General features: G+C 41.8%; 1 protein-coding gene across 7 annotated transcripts in view; it reads left to right on the forward strand.

The window, feature by feature from the left end:
* Positions 1 to 19,058, forward strand: part of PPFIA2 (PTPRF interacting protein alpha 2) — a 570,637-nt gene that overhangs the window by 39,683 nt on the left and 511,896 nt on the right. For all 7 annotated transcript variants that reach the window (XM_069764416.1, XM_069764417.1, XM_069764412.1 and 4 more), the window contains exon 2: positions 5,223 to 5,473. In XM_069764416.1, the coding sequence (XP_069620517.1) occupies positions 5,225 to 5,473 (249 nt within the window). In that variant the 5' untranslated portion in view covers positions 5,223 to 5,224. The remainder of the gene's footprint in view (positions 1 to 5,222; positions 5,474 to 19,058) is intronic.

Genomic DNA, 19,058 nt, shown 5'->3' on the forward strand with positions numbered 1-19,058 from the left:
AGTATATATGTGGGAAATGTTATTTATTAACTATTTTGTGTCACATAACTCTCTAGTTTAACAGAATAAAAATTCAAAATTTGAAAATTGCGAAATTTTCGCCAAATTTCCGTTTTTATCACAAATAAACGCAGAATTTATTGACCTAAATTTACCATTAACATGAAGCCCAATATGTCACGAAAAAACATTCTCAGAACCGCTAGGATCCGTTGAAGCGTTCCTGAGTTATTACCTCATAAAGGGACACTGGTCAGAATTGCAAAAAGCGGCAAGGTCTTTAAGGTCAAAATAGGCTGGGTCATGAAGGGGTTAATGTTCCCATTACATTTTTTATATACTTTTCTAACATACTTTTAAAGCTATTCCTGTGATATTCATGGTGTTCTTGAGTAGTCTAGCAGGTAATGGCTAATTCCTTTAGTTGTGATTATCTATTAAATATGGTGGTCTAATTCGCAGTTATCTTGGGTGGTTACGTTTAGAACACTCAATATGTTTTAAAGGGGTTGAACAAAGCTAGAAAATCTTGGCTACATTCTTCCAAAAACAGCGCCAGACTTGCCCACAGGTGGTATGTGGTACTGCAGTTTTAAGTTTTACCTACCAACCATGTTTTTGGACCAAACCAGGTTTTCCCATAAACTAGGAATATGTTTCATATGTTTACTTTATTTTGACTTTGGTTATATGTACTGTAAGTAAAAATAAGAATTTTGAAAACCTACTTATTTGTTCTGATTTTAAATGAGAATCTGATATATAGAAATTAAGTATACCTTGTTATAAAATGGCCTGCTAGTCAGCTTTCTAGCTCTAAGGCAATAGCACTCTGTGAAAGCAAGATGTCACAGAGCATGATGTCTATGTATCTTCTCTGATGTGACACACATAGGGTATTCAGATCCGATTTCTCATGAGCTGTCAAGCTGCATACCTGTCTGACGGATTCCCCATACAGTCCTTGATATTAATGCACAGGACAATATTTTCTATATAAGGCAGATCAGATTTCATACCACTATGGCCTCATTCAGATGTCCGTGATTTCTCACTTAGGCAAAAAATGTCATCAATCAGTATTACGGTACATTAGTTTGTCAGTGATTTTCACATATGAAAAAATAAATTCATTAAAAAACTTCTTCTAAGCCTAACAATATTAATCATGGACAGCACACAGATTGCCACTTGTGTGCTGTCTGGGATTTTCATGGACCCATACACTTGTGAGGGTCATTTTGACTCCAATCAAAAACATACACAGCAATACACAGACATATGACTAGCACCATAGAATTTAAAGGGAACCTGACAGCTGATGCATGTTTCTTGATCCGCAGACTGCATGCATCACTTTCTGTATGATTTCAGTCATGTATCTTACGTTAAACGTTGCACGGGAAACTAGTCAGCTTCTCCCCGCCCTCTGCCCTTGAGTGACAGGCCTCTCGCTGTGTCCCTGTATGGAGAGAGACCTTTCAGTCATTGGCAAGCTACCGGGAACCCGCCTATCAGACTAGTCTCCTGTGCAGCTGCTTCCCCGGCGGCAATTAAAATATGCTTTTCTCTGAAACGTCGCAGCAAACTTACCTGGCAGAAATCGTACGGCCAGTGCCTGGTACATGCTGCATGTAGATTGGACAGCATCTATCACTTGACAGGTTCCCTTTAATGAGTATATGTACTGTCTGTGAAAATCACAGATCACGTATGTGATTCACAAACGTCTGAATGAAGCCTAAGGATAAAAACCTAAGCTTCACCCAACAGGAGACATTGCAGGTCCCTGGATAATATAGCGGAGGAAGGTAACAAATCTCTCTTCTTACCGGTGCAGACTCTTCCTCTTGGCCATACTAGTTATTCCGTTTCTATGGCATTACTTTCCCAGTTGACCTCACAGCGTACTCTGCTCTTTTTAGAGCATTCCTTATTTTAAACATTGCAGTATTACACTGACGTGTGAATTTAATAAAAACTGCAGTGTGTGTATAGAAAAACATGGCAGCTCTCTCGAAAACTGCACTGCTCTTGTCAGTGGACCGTGCCCAATATTGCATTACAGACAAAATCAAGTTTTGGGGGGCAAAATTGTGATACTCAAGGTAGACACCAATAATGAAATTCTGGTGCACGGAGAAGGATTCAGTACTCGTATGAGTGCCGTGGCCTCCTCAAGTGGAGGGATGGAGCCCTACCTTTATTGATGGCCTAGCTTCAGTTTTATAGACTAGAACACACAGTGTGGAAAATTTGTATTTTGCAATTTTTCCCACCTACATAGAATGCAGGGGTCTGTCATTTTTATCGTAGGTACACTTCAACTGTGAGAGACAGAAACTAAAAATAAAAAACAGAAAATCACATTGTAAGAATTTTACATAGTTAATTTGCATTTTATTGCATGAAATACATATTTGATACAATCGAAAAATAGAACTTAATATTTGGTGCAGAAATCTTTGTTTGCAATTACAGAGGTGAGACGTTTCCTGTAGTTCTTGGCTAAGTTTGCACACACTGCAGCAGAGATTTTGGCCCACTCCTCCATACAGATCTTCTCCAGATATTTCCGATTTCCAGGCTGTCGCTGGGCAACATTGGGTTTCAGCTCCTTTCAAAGATTTTCTATTGGGTTCAGGTCTGAAGACTGGCTAAGTGACTCCAGGACCTTGAAATGCTTCTTACGGAACCACTCCTTAGTTGCCCTGGCTATGTGTTTCGGGTCATAGCTGGAAGACCCAGCCATGACCTATATTTAATGCTGTTACTGAGGGAAAAAGGTTGCTGGCCAAAATCTTGCAATACATGAGTCCCATCGTCCTGTCCCCTTTGCAGAAAAGCACCTCCAAACTAAGAAGTTTCCCCCACCACGCTTCACGATTGGGAAGATGTTCTTGGGGTTGTACTCATCCTTCTTCTTCCTCCAAACACTGCGAGTGGAGTTGTTCAATTTTGGTGTCATCTGACCACATGACCTTCTCCCTTGCCTTCTCTGGATCATACAGATGGTGATTGGCAAACTTCAAACGGGCCTGGATATGTGCAGGCATGAGCAGAGGGTCCTTGCGTGCCCTGCAGGATTTTAATCCATGATGGCATGGTGTGTTACTAATGGTAATGTTTGAGACTGTGGTCCAAGCTCTATTCAAGCCATTGACCCGATGCTCCCATGCAGTTTTGGGCTGATTCAGACTCAGAATAATCCTTACCCCACGAGGCGAGATCTTGCATGAAGCCCCAGATCCAGGAAGATTGACATCTTGTGTTACCATTTTCTAATAAATGTGCCAAAAGTTGTTGCCTTCTCGCCAAGCTGCTTGCCCATTGTCCTGTAGCCCATCTCAGCCTTGTGTAGGTCTACAATTTTGTCCCTGGTTTCATTAGACAGCTCTTCAGTCTTGGCCATGGTGGAGTGGTTGGAGTGTGATTGATTGAGTGTGTGGACTGGTGTCTTTTATATAGGTAATAACTTAAAACAGGTGAAATTAATACAGGTAATGAATGCAGAGTAGGAGGGCTTCTTAAAGAAAAACTAACAGGTCTGTGAGAGCCAGAATTCTTGCTGTTTTGGTAGGTGATCAAATACTTATTTCATGCAATAAAATGCAATTTATGTATTTAAAAATCATATAATGTGATTTTCAGTTTTTTTTTTTAGATTCTGTCTCTCATAGTTGAAGTGTACCTGCGATAAAAATTACAGACTTCTCCATGCCCTGTAGGTGGGAAATCTTGCTAAATCGGCAGTGTATCAAATACTTATTTTCCCCACTGTATAAAAAAACGATATTAGAGAGCAGATGTGGAGTTAATCTGCAGGTTTGTGGAGTTAATGTGAAGCTATCAGGCAACTGACACTGGGAGCTCCACTGCCGGGAGGAAATTAACTTTATTCCTCCTGGCAGCCTCAGGCTTCCAGTCATGGAGGCGCAACTAGCGCCACTTCATTCAGTCATAGTCTCCTCTCAGTGCATAGAGAGCAGTGATCTAACCACGCCGCGGCACTGACTGATAGCTGATTCAGTATAAGAGCTGGCTGTCAGTCACTGCTGGGGTGTGGTTACTGCTGCTGCTCAGAGAGCTGTGACTGAAACCACGTCGGCCCACCCCTATGAATGAAAGCCCAAGGCTGCCAGAAGGTATAACGTTTATTTCCTCCCGGCAGTGAAGTTCTCAGGGTGGGCGCCAGGCAGCTTCAGAATGCTGTTATCCTACAGATTAACCCCTCATGTACAAGGTTAATAGCATTTTTTTATGCCACAGTTTCCCTTTAAACAAACCTTATGATTGAATCCAGTCGATATACTTTTTCGAACCGTTGTTTTAGTTTTTCTTTCAGAAACTAACGGTACACATGGAAATAAACTACTGTTTAATAGATCTTATCGGAAAAAAATTGCTTCTCTCTCTGCCAGATTTGACTAGTCATTATCAAAAGTCTCAATTCTGAGGTAAATCTGTGTTCAGTGAAGACACTTTCCCATTACTGAGATAGGAGATGGCAGCTGCTACTGGGAAAGTCTGTCTTCACTGAATACAGATTTTACCTCAGAGTTGAGACATTTGATAATGACTGGTCAATTCTGGCAGAGAAAGAAGCAAATCTCTCTCATGCTATAAATTACAAAGTTGCTTATTTTCGTGTGTGGTATTGACTTTGGAAATACAAGTTAAAATGAAAATGACTGTTGCCAAGAACTAAGATTGAGAAATATCTGTACAATCTTTTTAATAGAAGACTAGTGGTGAATAGAGTTGAGCAAAACATTTTTAGATCTTTGGTTCATCAGCCACATCGGTAGTCTGTGGCCGCTTGTCCAGGGCCTGCGAGTCTCCCCCATATCTTCCAGCATCCCAGGCGCAGTAGGCCCAACGCGCCATCATCAATGAAATGTGACTGATGCATGACAACGAGCCGGGCCTACTTATCGGAGGAAGGCGATGGCTGCAGGTACAAGGAGTCTCGTAGGGCTCTGGTTTGGTGGCTCTGGACTCCTAACCGGACTACTCGACCAGGGTCCTGCAAATCTTTTATATTAACTCTAGCGGTAAATAATAATTAATACATTATATCAATAATTATGGACATAAGTAGTTTGTGGAAAATGTTAAGCACTGATGTCTTATTATACTTATAAATGTGGTTGCCTTTTTTGTATTGTTTCATTTTTATTAAAAATAAAACTGCTGTCTGACTCTCATTTTTCCTCTCCTAGAAATGATGTGTGAAGTAATGCCAACGATAAATGAGGACACCCCTATGAGCCAAAGGGGGTCCCAAAGCAGTGGCTCAGACTCGGACTCTCATTTTGAACAGCTGATGGTTAATATGCTTGATGAGCGCGATCGACTGCTAGACACATTACGTGAGACGCAGGAGAGTCTTGGACTTGCCCAGCAACGACTTCAAGATGTCATATACGATAGAGATTCCTTGCAACGCCAGTTGAATTCTGCACTGCCACAGGTACAGTATGTTGTGTACTTTCAGGGCGATGTTAACTTAGGGATTTTCTGATGCTTTAATTGGAAGTGTTTCATTCAGGGCATTTTTTTACGTACAAAGCCTATATCAGATTTTAACTTCTTTGATACATTTTCAAGTGATGCCTGCACTTATAGTGATTGCAGGCTCCAATTTGTTTGACTGCAATGTGACCCCTCCTTAAGTGTTACTGTAATAAGGTGGATGAGTTGTTAGGGGAAGTAGTGCATTGCTCTCTCTGGTAAATGGTAAGAAAACTTCCCTTTCGTCATTTAATCACGCACTAAGGCTACGTTCAGACTAGCGTTGTGCTAGTGTGCGTCGCGTTAGCGTCGGGCTACGCAGCGGCGACGCACGCGTCATGCGCCCCTATGTTTAACATGGGGGACGCATGCGTTTTTGTTTGTTGCGTTTTGCGACGCGTGCGTCTTTTTTGCCGCTAGCGTCGGACCAAGAAAACGCAACAAGTTGCATTTTTCTTGCGTCCGATTTTTGGCAAAAAACGACGCACGCGTCGCAAAACGCAGCGTTTTTGCATGCGTTTTGCCGCGTTTTTCGGTGCGTTGTGCGTTGCGCGTTGCGTCGCCGACGCAGCGGCGCACAACGCTAGTCTGAACGTAGCCTAAGCACAGCATAGCAAAAGGAGCAAGAACTTCTGGCTGACGGGGTGCAAAAGTAAAAATGATATATTTAGGAAATAAAAATTCTTTATAAATAAGAACACTGGATTGCAATTCATTGTAAGACATGAGCTCATTGGCAGAACTATGTGTGGGGGTCTGAATGATTACGGTTGCCGGAGGCAGATAAGTGTGCTTATAAGAACTACCTACATCTGATGTATTTTCTGTTAGGATAAAACCTGTTTCTTAAACTCATATATTACATATTTTCACAAATGCCAGTGCCAGATGATATGGAGGAAAGATATCATTGCTTTTGCCTCTATTAAATACTCCATGAAAAAGATATGATGGGGATATGTTGTCCCTTACATTTTTGTTTATCCAAAAACAAGTGATCATGGAATCACCATAAGGGCTCTTTGATACGTCAGTGTGTCTAGTATGTGTGGTGACAGTTTTCACATATACTGGAGACACTTACACACGTAGACCCATTCAGGTGAATGCGTCTTTGCACATGTCTGTGTGTTTCCATGAACCGTGTGTCCGTGGGCAAAATACACTGACATGTTCGTTTTTTAATAGCAGAACGTCCCGGACATGAGCACACGGATGTCATCAGTGTGACATGTAGTGGGGCTTCGGCAGCAGTGGTAAAGTTCGCTCTGTTCCCTGGTGCTGGATGCTGATGACCGCTATCATTATTCTCCCCTGCTCACGCTACGATCAGCGCTAGCAGGGGAGCATGTTGAGAATTATATTCAACTGATAACAGCGAGAGCAGGCACCAGTCGCCGCTTGCGCTATAAATATATTAATTTTAAAAAACGCCATGGGTTCCCCTGCATTTTTGATAATCAGCCAGGCAAAACTAATGCTGCGGGCTGAAACCGTCAGCTTCAGCAAGGCTGGTTATCAAGAAGAGAGGGGTCTCCATGCTGTTTTGTTAATTATTTAAATAAATAATTTAAAAAAGTAGGATCTCCATTTTTGACAACCAGCCTTGCTAAAGCAGACAGCTGGGAGCTGATATTCTCAGGTTCTCCCAGCATAAAAATAGCAGCCCACAGCTGCTCAGAAAAGGCACACCTATTAAATGCGACAATTCTGGGGCTTTGACCAGCTCTTCCCAATTACCCTGTGGCGGTGGCAAGTGGGGTTCATACCTGTGGGGTTGATGTCACCTTTGTATTATCCGGTGACATCAAACCTGGATTAGTAATGGAGCGGCATCTATATGTCACCGGACAATAGAAAGGTGACATCAACCTCACCAAATCTGAACCCCACTTGCCACTGCCACAGGGTAATTGGGAAGAGCTGATCAAAGCCCCAGAATTGGTGCATCTAATAGATGTGCCTTTTCTAGATGGATGCAGGCTGCTATTTTTAGGCTGGGGGGCCAATATCCATGGCTCCTTACCAGCCTGAGAATACCAACCACAAGCTGTCTGATTTTGGTTGGCTACTTGTCAAAAATCGGGGGACACCCATTTTAAATAATTAAAAAAACAGTGTGGGGACTCCTCTATTCTTGATAACCAGCCTTGCTGAAGCTGACAGCTGAGGGTTGCAGTCCACCGCTGTCAGTTTTTCCTGGCTGGTTATCAAAAATACAGGGGAACCCACGGTGTTTATTTATTTATTCATAGCACAGGTAACGGCTGATGAATACTTCCATCAGCTGCTGCCTGCTCTCGTTGTGATACAACTCTCAACATTCTCCCCTGCTAGCGCTGATTGCAGCCCGAGCAGGGGAGAATGATGAGAGCTGTCTCATTCTCGCAGCGCAGGCGCCGGGGACGTTTATGAAGGAAATGGAGGCGGTGCCCAGCACACAGAGGCCCTGAGTGACGGTTGGGAGGCGTTTGTGTCAGGGGGGAAATTACATGCCCCCTGACAAATTCAGGTATGAGGGGCACATTATAAAAGCGATTATTTCAGCGTTTGCAGGGACCCAAACTAAAAGAGCCACCTTGACAGAATGCAGCATTAGTGCTGCACAAGGTGGCTCTTTTAGTTAAAAACGCCTAGGGGGGTGACAGGTTCCCTTCAATACTGATTCCTATTAAAACGGTTGCAGTAGGTTTTTTCATGGAAGACCTATTAAATTAAGTAAAAAGTAGAATTACTGTAGAACATGTTAAAAAAGTGACCAAAAAGCTCCATACACAGTCTTCCTTTCTAGTTGTTTCTGATGGAGTTGTCCTAATGGACACGTCTTTGCAGCCCAGTTACCAGTGATGTGCTTCTCAGCTGCTGTTCTGTGCTGACCTACAGTGAAGGACAGTTTCACATTTACAAACTTTCCTTACTGTGAATCTGTGCATTTTTCCCTCCATCTGTTACTTTGCCCAGTGCTTATGGTGGGGTAGCAGAAGATTATAATGAAATTAACTGAATCCAATTAGCCAACCACAAATTAATTCCATTCTCACAGTCCTTGTGCCTGACAGTTGCAAATCCTAGAAATTGCTTTTGTTATCTGGTTAATTGCCTTTAGAAAAGAAAAGTGTTTTTTTTTTCCCTAGGAAAAATAAGGGATATTGCAAACGGAGCCCAGTGCTGGCCCTGCAGTAATAAGGGGTTCTCCGAGGCATTAATGCTGACGAGTGGGAGTCTCTGACTGAACCTTCTTCATTCGAGCACACCTCACTATTTCTGTACAGACACTCAACAGTGATTAAACAATTGTAGGTTCAAGTTCCCTGTGGGGGCTTAAAAAAGGAGAAAGAAAAGTAAAAAAAAAAAAAAAAAACTGAAAAAACCCCCATTAAAAATGTAGTCCCTTTTCTTTTTGCATTTTAAAAATGAAGAAATTAAAATAAAACATACTCAGTCTTGCCATACCTGCAAAATTCTGATATATCAGAAAATAAAATTATTTAACTCTTAGGCTGTTGTCACACTAGCAGTATTTGGTCAGTTTTTTACATCAGTATTTATAAGCCAAAACCAGGAGTGGGTGATACATACAGAAGTGGTGCATATGTTTCTATTATACTTTTCCTCTAATTGTTCCACTCCTGGTTTTGGCTACAAATACTGATGTAAAATACTGACCAAATACTGATAATGTGAAGGCAGCCTTCTAGTTGTGCAAAGTAAAAACATTGAAACTCCTGAATTACTGTCTTCTGGTGGCTTAAAGTCCCTTCCTCAAAATGAAATAACAAGTAATCAAAAAACAACACACAGAATGTACCCTAAAATGGCACCAATAAAAGCCACAGTCATCACAGAAAAAACAAGCCTGTTCATCAACAGAAAAATATGTAACTGGTCACAGAAAATGGCAACGCCAACCAATCTGTCACGAGTTTACTGCGACCGAGAGGAGCAAGAGGACCTCATCATCTGATTTCTCCTACTCCTGCACTGATTGGAAGCACTTCACCTTCATATTACACAGTGCAGAATTCTTTTGACAGTGCAGGGGTTAATCTGCTCTGTTGAGAGCTCTTTTAGCACTTAGGTCCTCAGCTAGCACTCACTGTCAGAAATAAATGTGGACTGACAGTCATTTTGTGTTTCTTCCATTTTCTTACTATTGCTCCAACAGTTGTCTCCTTCTCAGCCAGCGTCTTATGTATGCTTTTGTAGCCCATTCCAGCTTTGTGCAGGTCTATGATCTTGTCCCTGACATCCTTATAAATCTCTTTGATCTTGCCCATGTTGTAGAGGTTAGAGTCTGACTGATTAATAGAGTCTGTGGACAGGAGTCTTTTATAAAGGTGACTATGTAAGACAGCTGTATTTAACTCCTTATTAGTGCGCCGATGTCAGTATTCCCTGCTTTGTTGTGGGCTCCGGCGGTGAGCCCACATCTTTCTGGGGACATGTCAGCTGTTTTGAACAGCTGACGTGCCCACAATAGCCGCGGATGGAATCGCAATCCACCCACAGCTATTTACTAGTTAAATGCTGCTGTCTGATAGCGACATTTTAATCGCACTTCTGGCCATCGGGACTGAAATACGCACACTGGTGACCCCATCACATGATCGGGGGTCATCAGTTCGTGACAACCAGAGGTCTCCTGGAGACCTCTATGGTTGACAGTGCCGGATTGCTATGAGCGGCATCCAGTGGTGCTCATAGCAACTCAGCAATTCAGCTACATAGAGGCGATCTGAGCATCACCTCTATGTAGCTGAGCCGATCAAGTTGTGCCAGCTTCTAGCCTCCCATGAAGGCTATTGAAGCATGGCAAAAGTAAAAAAAAGTTTTAAAAAATATGAAAAAATAAAGAAATAAATTTTAAATCACCCCCCTTTTGCCCCATTCAAAATAAAACAATTACAAAAAATCAAACCTACACATATTTGGTATCACAGAGTTCAGAATTGCCGGATCTATCAATAAAAAAAGCATTAATCTGATTGCTAAATGGCCTATCAATAAAAAAAGTCAAAACGCCAGAATTATGTTTTTTTGGTCGCCGAGACATTGCATTAAAATGCAATAATGGGCAATCAAAAGAACGTATCTGCACCAAAATGGTAAAAACGTCAGCTCGGCACGCAAAAAATAAGCCGTCACCCCACCTGAGATCACGAAAAATGGAGACGCTATGGGTATCGGAAAATTGCACAATTTTTCTTTGTGCAGGATTGCACTTTTTTGCAATTTCACACTTGTAATTTTTTTCCCGTCTTTTACTACACGACATGGGAAAACCAATGGTGTCGTTAAAATGTTCATCTCGTCCCGCAAAAAATAAGCCCTCACATGGCCATATTGACTGAAAAATAGAAAAGTTATAGCTCTGGGAAGGAGAGGAGTGAAAACGCAAAACCGAAAAAAGCTCCAGTCATGAAGGGGTTAACGAAGGTAACGAGATGATTAGGATCGCCTAACTGGTCTGTAGGAGCCAAATCTCTTATGCCGGGGTCACACTTGCGAGTGCAATGCAAGAAACTCTCACATCAATACCCGGCTGCATAGAAATACACTGGCAGTGCCGGGTATCGATGCGAGTGACTCGTGCGAGTTTCTCGCATTGCACTGGGGAGCAGAGCGAGCTTGGGTGCCCCTAGTGTTAGGCTGGGGTCACATTGCGTTTTGGTCAGAGCGCTAACGGACAGCGTTGCACGGCGAAATTAACGCCATGCAACGCGTCCGTTAGCGCTCCCATTGCCCGCAATGTACCAGCGCATTGCTAGCGCGTGTCATTTTCGGCACGCGCTAGCGACGCGCCGGTCTTTTGTAGCGCGCCTCGGACGCTGCTTGCAGCGTCCGCGGCGCGCCCGAGGTCCGTTCCCCGCTCTCGCAGATCGGGGATCTGCGAGAGCGGGGACGTTAACGCGACCCCGAAACGCGACCCTTTAAAAACATTGCGTTAGCGCAATCCGCTAGCGCTAAACGGATTGCACTAACGCAATGTGACCCTAGCCTTAGGGACAGGAAAGGAGCCCCTGGTCAAGGGACACAATTTTTTTTTAAATTAATTTCTGATTTTTTTTCCACTGAAGTAAAAAACAAACTATACGAGTTTGGGATAGTTATAATCATACGGCATGGAGAATCATGTTTCCTGGTCATATATACAGCACAATAAACACCATAAAACCAAAAAAACAGTATTGGAATTACTTTGTTTACCATTTCACCAATTTTGGTACCTTTTTCTCATTCTACAATACATTTTATGGCAAAATTAATAATGCCATCCCAAATTACTGCTCGCCTGACAAAACACAAGCCACGATACAGATATGTCAATAGAATAATGCCAAAGCTTATGGTTCATGGAAGGAGTGACATATCTAAAGCACAATAACTAAAATTGGCGGTGGCAGGAAGAGGCTTCTTTGATTAACTGCTCAGGCTTCATAAAGCCAGGGAAGGGCGAAGATAGTTGGAAACCAAGTAGATGGGAGGTGTATTTAAATAATTGGCTCCATCATGATGTACCGAGCTCCTGTATTTGGTTTGAACAGTCATTCTATGCTGACAGAGTCCCTTTAAGACCCATAGTTCTGTTACTCTATTATTTAGATGCGATCTAGAAGTGTTTATGAAAATGTACTCACCTCTGCTTTATCTTTATACAGTAGTTGCAGAGATCAATGAGGAGAGAAGGGCACATTCTTTTCTCCCCTGCATGAGGCTGCCTGCTTATGATTGGTTAACCTTATGCAGGAGAAGAAGTACATGCTCCCAGAGAAAAATCTTAGATAATTCCCAATTTAACTATAACATGAATTATAACCTAAACTTTATAAGCTAATAACTCTTCAATGGAGATGAAAAATGAAGATAGAAAAACTGTTTTATTCAGCTCTGCAGCCCATATTCCATGATGTGGTCAGTTTAACATGCTGAAAGGGAATTTGACAGCAGGATTTTCCCTTAAAAGGCATTTGGAATGCTTCAGCAGCCTCCTAATACATTCTTAATTATTACTGTACTTCCCATTAGAGTTGTTGCAGCATGCTTAAAAAAATATTTAATGCCGGCATGCGTTTACCGGGACTAGTCCAAGAATGCTGTCACCTATTTCACCAGTATGCTGGTGTCACGCCAACATTAGTATGATTGACATCACAGCATATGGAGGAATAGCAAAGAAGAGGAGAAGAAGAGCGATGTTGGGATGATGGACAGTGGACTAGTCTGGTTAAACGCACACCCAATCATCTTTTTAAAACCTAGAGGAGCCATGTGTAGGGAGGATACCGGGATAATTAAAACTGGTACTAGAAGGCTGATGAAGCGCTCCTAATAAATTCTAGGGATAAATCCTGCCATTAGATTCCTTTTAAATACTAAACAGTAGGATCATTTAATAGATGTTTTTAAGTCTACCTCAACTTTCACATAAAATGATTATAGTGCATGACTCGGCAGCGTAAACATTTTTCTAAATCACTCCATTAGCCATTTTTGCCAATAATCGGCAACACAGCTGGCTGCCCTAAACAAGGCCGCTCATCACTTGGGAGCAAGTGCGGTAACATTTTATGACACTCACTCCTACACTGAAGACGGTGGGCTACCAGCAGGTGAAGAACGCTGTGTAGTTTAGTGCAGCCCGCAGCACAGACATTGGGTGGATTATACTGCGAGTTGTCTGCAAAAATGGCTAATAGAGCGATATAGAAAAATGATTATACCGCAGAGTTCTGTCCTATAATCGTTTTCTCGTGGAATTTGAATATGCTTCAATTTTCTACTATTTTCGATGCTCTAAAGCTATAAAAATCTACTTATAAACTGTATCTATGTACATGTAACTGGCATACTTGATTTGCTTTAAACCAACCTTTTCTTCGTATGATATATTCTATGTTTCCTCAGCATTTGATTAAAATTAATGAGCTGCCAACATCCGCTGGCAATAAACTTTTACTAAAATGTTCATTAAATTTCCATTAGATAAAAATGTGCATTAGGGCTTTCATTATAAACTTGTACTGTACTTCAATCTGTTTTGTGCTCCCGAACCTTGTAACCGCGATGGCACAATTTAATTTCAGACTCTTGAATTCTTTTCAACTGAAATTCTGTACAATAAAAATTGATTTTTTTTTTTTTTTAAAGTAGAATGCCTCTCCGTTTTTGTTCCAGCTTCAGGTTTTGCTCAGTGTTCTTGGCTTGAAATGATCACTCTTGACATTGTTGCTTAAAGCTAGATGTTCTTGATAGGAAGCAAACTAATAGATTACATTTCCTAGTCTGTGAGCAAAGGAATGTAGCTTATGAAAAATCACCTTATGATATTTCGTCTTGATGACTAAGTCGTAGGGTAACATAACAGAAAAAGATATTAAAAAAGGCTTTAACCTTGAGCACACTTATTATTGTTGGTGCCTTGGTCTACAGTGGGATTGTAGTGTAACTTGGTTGCTTTGACTGGGCATGTCATAGCATGTGCCATGTTACAGATATATTCTCACCTAAATGGATGGCTTCCAGGGAGAAACAAATTGTTGTGCAAAGTCACCATGTTACCACTGGCTAAGTGCTTGTAGGACCATAATGCAGACCTGTAGGGAATCAGCCCTTTGTTCTGTTGACCCTACTTTCTACTCCTCGTAATCTGGGGTTACGTGCATTGGTTATTGGTAGCTTCGAGGTACTGCAGTTTATTTCCCATACAGCTGTGATAAAGTGCAGTGTCGGATCCACACCTATCTCATATTGATCATCTTACCTATGAATAGGTTATTAATATAACTCATTTAATAACCAACATCTGAGAAGAAGCCCTAGGTTTATAGGTCCTGGTGGTAAGCCATCAAAACCGTGCATTAAGAGAAAAGAGTATACATCCAAAGTAAAAAAAAAAAAGCAGAATAACAAAAATATATACAAAAGTGGAAAGCATTCATAGCCTAAATACACATAAATGGCTTTTTATAATTACCCAATAAAATAAAGTAAGCACAACGTAAACACAAAAAAAATTTACATTATATTAGTGTCAATTATTAAACAGGCAAAATTAAAAATAATTCTAGGGAATTATCCCTATCAGGCAGCATCACATAACGGGCAGCTTTATTCAGTGATAAGAGCCTTGATTACAATGAATAAATGCCAGACATGCAGAGAAATGTCTGCTGGATGGCTTTCTTCAGGCTTCCCACAGAAATAAGTAGAGTTCTATCAACAAGTCTAAGCATTGCAAGGAAAGATGACCCACATATGCTCCTCCCGGAGCCCAGATCTTAGTATCATCCCAGTGTTAAAACGATGTAGCATTTTAGAGTAAGGCCGGCTTCACACTCAGCGTATGAAAATACGGTCCGTATATTACGGCCGTAATACGCTGAAAAGTCCCGAAAATAGTGGTCCGTAGCTCCTCCGTAGGCAGGGTGTTTCAGCGTTTTTTGCGCATGACATCCTCCGTATGTAATCCGTATGTCATCCGTACTGCGTGTTTTTATCGCAGGCTTGCAAAACCGACATACGGCTATACAAGGGATCCATGTGTAAAAAAAAACAAAAAAACATATATACTGTCTATATATATATATATATATATATATATATATATATATATATATATATATGTCAGTAGACACATATATGTATATATATTAATATTTCATCCAGCGCGATATAGCAGAAAGCCGGTAATTCAATTACCGGCTTTTGCTTTCTCCTTCCTAAAACCCGACATGATATTAGACCTGGTTTACATACAGTAAACCATCTCATATCCCCATTTTTTTTGCATATCCCACACTACTAATGTTAGTAGTGTGTCTATGCAAAATTTGGCCGTTCTAGCTAGTAAATTAAGGGATTAAATGGCGGAAAAAATTGGCGTGGGCTCCCGCACAATTTTCTCCACCAGAGTAGTAAAGCCAGTGACTGAGGGCAGATATTAATAGCCTGGAGAGGGTCCACGGTTATTGGCCCCCCCTGGCTAAAAACATCTGCCCCAGCCACCCCAGAAAAGGCACATCTGGAAGATGCGCCTATTCTGGCACTTGGCCACTCTCTTCCCATTCCCGTGTAGCGGTGGGATATGGGGTAATGAAGGGTTAATGCCACCTTGCTATTGTAAGGTGACATTAAGCCAGATTAATAATGGAGAGGCGTCAATTATGACACCTATCCATTATTAATCCAATACTAGTAAAGGGTTAAAAAAATACACAAACACATTATTAAAAATTATTTTAATGAAATAAAAGGTTGTTTTAATATTTTATTGAACGCCCAATCCAATCACTGAAGACCCTCGTTCTGTAACAAAAAAAACATAATAAACCAACAATATCCTTACCTTCCGCAGATCTGTAAAGTTCAACGATGTAAATCCATCTGAAGGGGTTAAAATATTTTGCAGCCACGAGCTTTGCTAATGCAGCTGCTCATGTCTGCAAAACCCCGGAGAATGTAGGTAAAGTAGGTCATTGACCTATATTTACCTGCTTTCCTAGAAAGCTCCCTGGCTCGAAAACATAAGAGGGCGCCCTCTGCTAGTTGTCCTCATATGAACTCGAGCCAGGGAGCTTTCTAGGAAAGTTCCCATGATCTAGGAACAGCCAGTAGAGGGCGCCTCACCGCAAATGCAGGTAAATATAGGTCATACAGATGCCCCATACAGATATTTGCCCCCATATCATGCTGCACATGGCGCCATACAGATGCTACATACAGACATTTGCCCCCATAAAATGCTGCACATGGCCCCATACAGATATTTGCCCCCATATCATGCTGCACCTGGCCACATAAGATGCCCCATACAGATATTTGCCCCCATATCATGCTGCACATGGCCACATAAGATGCCCCATACAGATATTTGCCCCCATACCATGCTGCACATGGCCACGTAAGGTGCTCCATACAGATATTTGCCCAATATGCTGTTGCTGCGATTAAAAAAATAAAAAAATTACATACTCGCCTCTCCGGCCCCCGGCACTTGCTATACTCACCTTTCCCGTTCCACCGTTGACTGCCACTGTGTCTTCCCATCCTGTGCGCCGATGTATAGGAAGAGGGAGATGCGCACTAATCACGTCACCGCACCCTCTGACCACAGCGTCACTGCGGAAGACACAGCGACGCCGATGGTGGAACGAGGAGCAGGTGAGTATCGCGCACTGCCCCCCATCATACTTACCTGCTCCCGGCGCCGTTGCTGCATGTCTGTTCCCCGGCGCCACATTTTCTTCCTGTAGTGAGCGGTCACCGTTACTGCTCATTACAGTAATGAATATGCGGCTCCACCTCCACCAGACTTCCTGGTCTGTATTACTAGCCAATTGAGACAGGCAGGGAGTACTTGATACATCAGCCTTATTCCCTTCTGAATCTGCTACACATGGATCTTGCCTGTAATTAGAGCCCTGACCTGGCTCTGGGATGGGAGATGTCTCCTGTGCTGCTGGCTGATCTAGTACACAGCTCTGCTTGGAAAGTTCCTTTTGCATGTGTAACTCTGGGAAGGGTGCAGGGGTGGACTCTTCTGCTCCTGTCTCACATCCATATAACCCTCCAGTGTCTCAGGGGAAGCTTCACTCACCGCTGTGCATAATTCCCTCTGGTTCCCCTCAAATGCTCCAAGGATCTTGCCGCTGCCCTCTTGTTCCTGTATAGTGGCCTTGGGCGCCATTGCTCCGTGGGCAGCTACTGAGGCTGATGTGTCTGGCTGTAAATAAACATCCAGCGGTCCCTGGGTCACGGTGCCGGCACTAAGTGTCATCATTCTTGTCTGTGCACACTGTGCGGTCTTTCTGACCATAATTTATGGTCCTGGGGCTGCCTTTTCAGATAAAAAAACGTTATTTTAAGGCTGACAGGGAGAAGAACTCAGCACCATGCCTCCTACTCCATCACTTCCGGGAACGCCCCCAACTTTTAACCCTTTTAACTCCCTAACAAAAAAAATGTTGGTTCCAAAATTGTGCTGATGTAAAGTAGACATGTGGGGAATAGTATATATTAACTATTTGGTGTGACCTTACTCTCTGATTTAAGGGCATAAAAATTCAAAGTTCAAAAATTGCTAAATTTTCAAAATTTTCACTAAATTTTCAATTTTTTTTTTTTTTTACAAATGAACGCAATTCATATCAAAGAAATTTTACCACTATCATAAAGTACAATATGTCTTGAGAAAACATTCTCAGAATCAGTAGGATCCATCGAAGCGCTCCAGAGTTATTACCTTATAAAGTGACAGTGATCAGAATTGAAAAATGGCCTGATCGGGGTTAATGTTCCTGTGTTGCAGCATAAAATAAAAAATATCTATACTTGCCTCTCAGTCCGGTGCCATCCTCAGCCCCTGCCGCTCCAGTAGTGGACAACACCTCTAACTTTTGTTGATCATTTTTTTTCTTTATTGTTTGACAAACCTCTTTTTATTTTAAGTAACCTTTATGGAATTAGGCATATGGTAAAAGTTCATAGATATGTGACTGCTCTTGGTACAGTTTGTTCCTCTAGTTATATAAGAACACTAAGTGAAATGTTCTTTGGCATTTTGTTTCCAAGGAAACAACTCATAAGTTCACTTCTGGGCTTAGATCAAATTAAGTTGCTTTTGCAGGGAGCAAGGTTATTGCATATGATGTTGAATGAGGTTTTGAGCTTCAATAAAGGGCAATTTCCATATTTAGAAGTTATTACTTTCCATAGAACCGAAAATTGGCTGCTCAGAACAGATTTGACTGCTGGGACCCCAACCGGTCCTGAGAAAGGTGCTATGCAATGTCTTGTCTGAATGGAAAAGTCGTGCACATTGCTCCATTCAGACAGGGCTCTACAGAACCCCATTTCATCTCCAGCAATGCCATAGAGAATGGATGGAGCCCTGAAGCCCATGTCTGCTCTTGGGATGAGTGGAGCCTTAGCAGTTGGACCCCACTGATCGGCAAGTTATCACGTATTTGGTGGATAGGTGATACATTATAAAGATGGGAATAACCCTTTATGTATAAAAGTATACTGAATTAGATATTGTCTACAACACTTGTGCTTAGTATTCTCAACTTTCTACATTATGGTATTATAAAAATACACAATATAAATCAGTAATAACCCTCTAACTTTATCTACTCCTTTTTCGACTCCTTAAGAATCCCTACTATTGTAATTGTGTCCTGGACGGTAGCCATAGGTGAATGTCAAGTGTCCGACACCCTGGCACACTAAAGAGAATTGAGTGTTGTTGGTGAGTGCGTGCGACATTGTACCAGGATCTGCTTCTTCCATTGTCGTCTCCTATGCACTTAGTGCAATCCCACTCTCTTTTACTTTTTCAATCAATAAATCAGACCAGTCTTTAAAAACAGTGTTCATTTTACATACAACCAGACTGGTGAACAAGGGGTAACATTTAATACATTTTCCTTCTCCCTCTTCCACTAAATACACCGGCTCCATTCCTGTGTTACATTTTGCATTTTGTTCCCGGCAACAGGTCCCACAGCGGGCATGGGGGGAGTTGGAATTGACTGTTTTTTTCT

This window comes from Ranitomeya imitator, chromosome 4, assembly GCF_032444005.1.
Source record: "Ranitomeya imitator isolate aRanImi1 chromosome 4, aRanImi1.pri, whole genome shotgun sequence".
Classification (NCBI taxonomy): Eukaryota; Metazoa; Chordata; class Amphibia; order Anura; family Dendrobatidae; genus Ranitomeya; species Ranitomeya imitator.